The sequence below is a fragment of the Oncorhynchus clarkii genome, chromosome 16, assembly GCF_045791955.1.
Source record: "Oncorhynchus clarkii lewisi isolate Uvic-CL-2024 chromosome 16, UVic_Ocla_1.0, whole genome shotgun sequence".
Taxonomy (NCBI): Eukaryota; Metazoa; Chordata; class Actinopteri; order Salmoniformes; family Salmonidae; genus Oncorhynchus; species Oncorhynchus clarkii.
The window spans coordinates 47,729,152-47,737,137 of NC_092162.1; the positions used below are offsets into that span (position 1 = coordinate 47,729,152).

At 41.5% G+C, this 7,986-nt stretch overlaps 1 protein-coding gene across 2 annotated transcripts in view; it reads left to right on the forward strand.

The window, feature by feature from the left end:
• Positions 1-2,063: 2,063 nt before the first annotated feature.
• Positions 2,064-7,986, forward strand: part of LOC139367671 (zinc-alpha-2-glycoprotein-like) — a 6,714-nt gene continuing 791 nt past the window's right edge. For both annotated transcript variants that reach the window (XM_071105952.1, XM_071105953.1), the window contains exons 1-5: positions 2,064-2,424; positions 2,506-2,763; positions 4,881-5,156; positions 5,309-5,599; positions 5,801-5,917. In XM_071105952.1, coding sequence (XP_070962053.1) covers positions 2,376-2,424; positions 2,506-2,763; positions 4,881-5,156; positions 5,309-5,599; positions 5,801-5,917 — 991 coding nt within the window. In that variant the 5' untranslated portion in view covers positions 2,064-2,375. The remainder of the gene's footprint in view (positions 2,425-2,505; positions 2,764-4,880; positions 5,157-5,308; positions 5,600-5,800; positions 5,918-7,986) is intronic.

Consider the following 7,986-nt stretch of genomic DNA (forward strand, 5'->3'; position numbering starts at 1 on the left):
AATTTGCTATCATAAATGTTAGCAACACCTCCGCCTTTGCGGGATGTGCGGGGGATATGGTCACTAGTGTAACCAGGAGAGGCCTCATTTAACACGGTAAATTTATCAGGCTTAAGCCATGTTTCAGTCAGGCCAATCACATCAAGATTATGATCAGTGATTAGTTAATTGACTATAACTGCCTTGGAAATAACATTAAGTAGCCTTATTTTGAGATGTGAGATATCACAATCGCTTTCAATAATGACAGGAATGGAGGAGGTCTTTATTCCAGTGAGATTGCGAAGGCGAACACCGCCATGTTACATTTTGCCCAACCTAGATCGAGGCACAGCCACCATCTCAATGGGGATAGCTGAGCTGACTCCACTAAGCTGGCAGGGTGGCTAACAGCCTGATGCCTGGCCTGCACCCAATCTCATTGTGGAGCTAGAGCCCTGTCTATGTTCAAATCAAAATCAAATAAAATGTATTTATATAACCCTTCGTACATCAGCTGATATCTCAAAGTGCTGTACAGAAACCCAGCCTAAAACCCCAAACAGCAAGCAATGCAGGTGTAGAAGCACGGTGGCTAGGAAAAGCTCCCTAGAAAGGCCAGAACCTAGGAAGAAACCTAGAGAGGAACCAGGCTATGAGGGGTGGCCAGTCCTCTTCTGGCTGTGCCGGGTGGAGATTATAACAGAACATGGCCAAGATGTTCAAATGTTCCTAAATGACCAGCATGGTCCAATAATAATAATCACAGGCAGAACAGTTGAAACTGGAGCAGCAGCACGGCCAGGTGGACTGGGGACAGCAAGGAGGAGTCATGCCAGGTAGTCCTGAGGCATGGTCCTAGGGCTCAGGTCCTCTGAGAGAGAAAGAGAGAATTAGAGAGAGCATACTTAAATTCACACAGGACACCAGATAGGACAGGAGAAGCACTCCAGATATAACAAACTGACCCTAGCCCCCGGACACAAACTACTGCAGCATAAATACTGGAGGCTGAGACAGGAGGGCTCGTCAAACCCGTACTATTTCTGCTGCAGTCAGCCAACAATGATTTGCTGAAACTGCTGCTGGCTGTGCACGAGCTGAGCGCCTGCTGGTAATGTCACTCACAATGCACTTTTGCAGCCAGGCACTTGTGCTGTGACTGAGTGTGACAGAGAAAATCGTTTTTGTCATTTAGAGGGAAATGCGTGCATTTTAGCCTTTGAGTCACTTTTCAAAAGTTGCTAAAAGTTCCAAATCAATTTTTAAAAGTAGCTAAATTTGTTGCTAGGTGCTGTTTGAAAAAAATGGTAGTCTGAAAAGTTGCTAAATCTAGCAACAAAATGGCTAAATTGGCATCACTGATTCCCAGAAAGAGGGGCAATTATCTACAAATGCTATATTTTGGGAGGGGCAGAAAACAGTTTTCAACCAGTGATTGACTTGTGAGACTGCTGTAGAGCTAGCTCATCACTCCCCCTAACTGGGAGGGAGCCAGAGACAATTTCTCGATCCCGACACATCTTTCTAGCTGATTTACAAGTTGAATCTATGTTGCACTTGGTGACCTCTGACTGTTTCATCCTAACATCGTTGGAGCCGACGTGGATAACAATAACCCTATACTCGCCAGTTTTAGCTTTAGCCAGCACCACCTTCATATTAGCCTTTACGTCGGTAGCTCTGCCCCCTGGTAAACAGTGTATGATCGCTGGATGATTATCTTAAAGTCTAACACTACGGGTAATGGAGTCGCCAATGACTAGGGTGTTCAGTTTGACAGAGCTAATGGTGGAGGAGAGACCAGAGAGACTCGGACTCTACTCGTTGTTTAATTGGGAGAACCGGTTGAACGTTTCTGCTGGCTGAATGAGCGACACCGGTTGAGCATTCCTACAGTATTTCCTTCCAGAAGCCATGAGAAAAATGTCCCGCTCCGGGGACTGTGAAGGGATTTATACTACTATCTGTACTTAACAGCACAGACGCTGTTTCATCCTTTCCTACACCTAAATGACTACACCTCCTTTCTTACACCTAAATACGTTCTCCTGTATATTATGAGTACAACGACTACAATTAGGAGGCATAATGTTAATGTTACTACTAGCTTCGGCTGGTGGAGGTCGTGTAGAACCATGTCCAGATAAAGCGTCCGGGGTGAACATGTTGAATGAAAAAAAAAAAGTACAGCGAAGAAAAAAAATATATATAACGGTAATTAAAAAGTAAAAACCGTAAAGTTGGCACGTAGCAAAGAATAGTTGGCAACAAACCGCACAGCTGCACGTAAATCAAGTGACCGGAAACGACGATGAAAGTAAGGAATCTGTTTACAGGGTTGCGGAACTTCATGGTCGTCTACACCAGCTGTATGGAAACTGAAGTGCTTTGAAATGAATTTTTTCACGTTATTTCTCATATATCTTCCAATTGTTAATGCAGGTAAGGTCTATTGATTTTTCACAAGTGGATTGCTGGAATTTAGTCTTGCTGAGAATTACTAATTGATCTATCACCTCACAGGTAAATCTTCCCACTCTCTGTGGGGGTTAGCAACACACGTACTTGGAGAGACAGAGCTTCCTGAATTCTGTGTTTTGTGGATGCTGGATGATGTTCAGGTGGGATACTATGACTCCAATTCCTGGAGATTTATCTCTAGGACCGATGAGAACATAGATGAAGAGTATTCAAAAACAGTTCAGGGTGCGTCTTGGGACGTGTACCTCAGTATGAGGAAGCGGTCGTCCCTCTTACAGCACCGCTTTAACTCCACAACAGGTGAGCAAACTGTAATCATTTTTTTTTTCAGTTTCTGACAAGCCGGGGCCATAACGGTTCCCCTAAATGGACAGTAATATTGTGGCGTTCAATAAATGGACAAACGGGCACACAAATAATATTAGATAAAGATTAGATGCATGCTGTACATAGGCCACAGAATGAGGAAGTAACATGAAAATAGAGAATGCATATCTCTAAATATACTGTGACCTTAAATATGGGGAGAACAGGGTAAGTTTCTTTTTTTCCTTTAACTAGGTAAGTCAGTGTAAAATGAGCCACCCCCATTATCTAAAATCTAGATAACTACGGTGTCAGAATGAAATATATCGGTTTACATGGATGACCAAGATCCAGATATGTGTGTGTATGTGTGTATATATATATATATATATATACTATAATTCCCTTACCAAAGTGATTGTAAATTTAATAAATGGCTCAATACCGCTCTCTGCTTAATGTTATATAAGCTGGACCGAACGATCTAGAACCAAAAGAAACGCACACCTATTAAGACGAGGTGCTGGCTAGCGGAGTAGAAAACAAAAGAGCACACTATAGGAGCTCAGATGCAAAAATGTAATTACCAACGTTTCGACAGCCAAACTGTCTTCATCAGGGTATAATCACAAACACTGCGGGATGACTCGTTTATATAGTGTCAAAAGACACAGGTGTCTGTAATCATGGCCAAGAGTGGCCTAATATCATTAGTTAATAATCAAATATTAATATACGATCCTAGATTAATTTGACTACACAAGTTTACAAACAATTACAATGGAAAAGTCACAATAATCACAAGAATGGCTTCAGATCAAAGTCTACGTTGAGACCGAAGGGCGCAAAGAACTTTCAATTAAAGTTCCAGGCAGCCTCTCGTTTTAACAATAAATTATCAAGGTCACCCCCTCTCCTAGGGAGGATGACATGTTCGACGCCAATATAACGCAGAGACGAAATCGAGTGGCCTGCCTCCAAGAAGTGGGCCGCAACTGGATAAGTAAAGTTTTTACACCTAATGGTGCTACGATGCTCTGAGATACGTACTTTTAATTCACGCTTTGTTTTACCTACATCATTTTTACCACAGGGAGAAGTTATAAGATAAATAACTGCCTTAGTGGAGCACGTAATAACACCTTTGATTGGGATCGATTTCCCTGTTTGTGGGTGTTTGAAGGATCTACATGTATAAGTGCCATTGCATTGAGCACAGCCATTACATTTGTAATTTCCATCCAGTAGGGGCGCAAATAGACGTTGTTCAGGAATATCTTGGGGTGGTAAATCAGTGTACCAATTGGTCTCTGAGATTTCTGCCCCGCGAGAATACGGCCAAGGGAAGGTCCGAAAACACATTACCGAGACTATCATCGGATTTTAGGATGTGCCAATGTTTGTGAACAATTCCCTTAATTTGTTCAGAGCACTTTGAATAGCGGGTAGTTAGAACGCAAGAATGCGTCTTTTTGCAATGGCAATATTAATCTGATCATTCTTGTAGCCCCTCTCCTTGAACTTTCTTTGCGTCTCAGCCATATTTCTTTCGAAATCGGATTGTTTTTTGCAAATTCTTTTGATTCGACAGAATTGGCTGTAGGGCAAACTATTTTTCAAGTGAAGTGGGTGACAACTATTAGCCCTCAACAAACTGTTATGATCAGTAGGCTTCCTGTAAAGATCAGTGTATAGAACATTATCTTCACACAAGATCAGAAGATCAAGAAAACTGATTTGACGTGTATCAGATTGCATAGTAAATCTCAGATGATCCATAGAACAAAAATATCATCAATGTACCGTTTCCAAATAATGATGTTAGGCAAGAAAACATTTTTGAGAGGATTGAAAATAGACTGTTTCTCCATGTAACCCACTTACAAATTAGCATAGTTAGGATCCATGGGGGAACCCGCAGTGTTTGTGATTATACCCTGATGAAGACAGCTTGGCTGTCGAAACGTTGGTAATTACATTTTTGCATCTGAGCTCCTAGAGTGTGCGGCTCTCTTCTATTTTCAAATATAAGCTGGACAGCCCATGTTTTTAAAAACTTTTTTTGTCACTATTACCTAAAGTATTGGTTCTTTGCTTTTAAATTATTACAGGAATATTTGTTCATCAGAGACTTATTGGTTGTGAATTGGAGGACAATGAAAAGCAAGGCCAACTCATGATAAAGGAAGCGTTCAATGGAATTGATGGAGGTGTTCTGAACTTCAACAAACTGCAGTACAATTACCATCCTAAGTGGCCAGAACTTGAGTTTAATCAACAAAGGACACAGTACATTCAAATGGGTCTTGACAAGGTTTATCTCCCTATTTGCATTAAATCATTAAAGGACTACCTGAAGAAAGAAGAGAAACTGGTCATGAGAAAAGGTAGGCTTTGTGCACTATAAAAATAGTCATGCCAATGCATGAACAATAGAACCAAATATTGTTATGCCATTATTATAACATGTGTAAAAAGCATCAGGAATACAACCTAAGCAAATCTACAGTTGATCCATTGATACACATATCCTCCTCAGTGCGTCCTAGAGTAAGACTCATTTCAAAAGAAAGCACAGATACTGAAGGGGCCAAGATCACCTGCCTGGCCTTTGGTTTCTACCCCCGCCACATCAACCTCACCCTGCTGAGAGACGGCCAACCTGTGGCAGAGCATGAGCTCAAAGGGGGGCAATTGCTACCGAATGGAGACTGGACGTACCAGCTGAGAAAGAGTCTGACAATCACTGTCCAGGAGCTGAGAGAGAGACCCAACTACACCTGCACTGCCAATCACATCAGTATGGACAACAAGCTGGATGTCAGTTGGGGTAAGATTAGCAGCCAAGGGATGCTCTGAGATACAGTATCATCAGATGATGTGCTTTTTAGCAACCATTATGGTTCACCTCTGTTAGAGGTTACAAATTACAAAGTTGTTCCAATAAATATTAGTAATGTAATACTGTCATGTATACATTATTTTTTACAATTTAATGTAATGATAATATTGTGTTTGTATTCATTGACAGTTCCTGATACTGGCCCAGATAGCGCCTCCATCATTCCAGTCGTTCTGGTAATGGCAGTCGTGTTAATTCTGATTGGGATCCTTGTTGTTATTGGCATGTGGAAGTGGAAACACGCAGGTGAGTTGGGTTAGAAGAAGAGAAAGGTGGTTACAGATGCAGAAAGTGTTTGGATGCTGATAACTTCTGTATTTGGAGTGATGGGTTTCATTGGTTGAACTTATGCAATAATTGATTGAATAAGGCTGCCCTCTTCAGGTGGAGAATGATCTTACATGGACATATCATCCATGGATTGATGAGGCATTGAAAAACTGTATGGTTGAAAGAGATGGTGCAAAAGGAGTGGCTAATACGTCTGGCTGCACATCTGACTTACTGCAAATTAAGAAATGATTTGACTGAACTCAACAAAAAAAAGAAAAAATTGTATTATGAAGTCAGATCAATGATATAAAGAATTACGGAAAAAAACAGACAGGCAAATTCAACTTCATCTTTCATTGAATCAGATGGCTTATTCATCACTAAACCATTTGATTTTACCAATAATATTAATGATTACTTCATTGGCAAAGTGGGCAAATTTAGGTAGGAAATGCCAACAACGAACAGTGAGCCATCTTATTCATGCATTAAAAAACTAAGAACGGTGCAGTTTCTTGGCAATTTCTCGCATGGAATAGCCTTCATTTCTCAGAACAAGAATAGACTGACGAGTTTCAGAAGAAAGTTCTTTGTTTCAGGCCATTTTGTGCCTGTAATCGAAACCACAAATGCTGATGCTCCAGATACTCAACTAGTCTAAAGAAGGCCATTTTTATTGCTTCTTTATAATCAGGACAACAGTTTTCAGCTGTGCTAACATAATTGCAAAAGGGTTTTCTAATGATCAATTAGCCTTTTAAATGTATAAACTTGGATTAGCTAACACAACGTGCCATTGGAACACAGAAGTGATGGTTGCTCATAATGGGCCTCTGTACGCCTATCTAGATATTCCATAAAAAATCCAGCTACAATAGTCATTTACAACATTAACAATGTATTTCTGATCATTTTGATGTTATTTTAATGGACAAAAAATGTGCTTTTTCTTTTTTTATATATATATACTTTTTTTTTTTTACCCCCTTTTTCTCCCCAATTTCGTGGTATCCAATTGTTAGTAGCTACTATCTTGTCTCATCGCTACAACTCCCGTACGGGCTCGGGAGAGACGAAGGTCGAAAGTCATGTGTCCTCCGAAACACGACCCAACCAAGCCGCACTGCTTTTAAACACAGCAAGCATCCTACCCGGAAGCCAGCCGCACCAATGTGCCGGAGGAAACACCGTGCACCTGGCAACCTTGGTTAGCGTGCACTGCGCCTGACCCGCCACAGGAGTCGCTGGTGCGCGATGAGACAAGAATATCCCTACCGGCCAAACCCTCCCTAACCCGGACGACGCTAGGCCAATTGTGCGTCGCCCCACGGACCTCCCGGTCGTGGCCGGTTGCGACAGAGCCTGGGCGCGAACCCAGAGTCTCTGGTGGCACAGCTGGCGCTGCAGTGCAGTGCCCTTAACCACTGCAAACCAGGACATTTCTAAGTGACCCCAAACTTTTGAACGGTAGTGTACGTGTCAGCAACCACAGCTAATGAAGTCACTGAAACCCTTAACAAGGAGTTGCAGAAAGTTTTAGAATGGTGGCCAGTAATAAACTGGTCCTGAACATCTCTAAAAGTAAGAGCATTGTATTTGGTACAAATCATACTCTAGACCTCAGCTGAATCTGGTCATGAATGATGTGGCTGTTGAACATGCTGAGGAAACTAAATTACTTGGTGTTACCTTGGATTGTAAATGGTCATGGTCAAAACATATAGATTCAAGGGTTGTAAAGATAGGGAGAGGTCCGTCCATAATAAAGAGATGCTCTGCTTTTCTGACACCACACTCCAAAAAGCAAGTCCTGCAGGCTCTAGTTTTGTCTTATCCTGATTATTGTCCAATCATGTGGTCAAGTGCTGCAAAGAAAGACCAAGTTAAGCTGCAGCTGGCCCAGAACAGAGCGGCACGTCCATTGTAAACAGAGGGCTAAAATAAATACTATGTAAACTCTTGGCTAAGAGTTGAGTGGAGACTGACTGTGTCACTTCTTATTTTTATAAGAAACATTAATGTGTTGAACATTCCAAATTGTT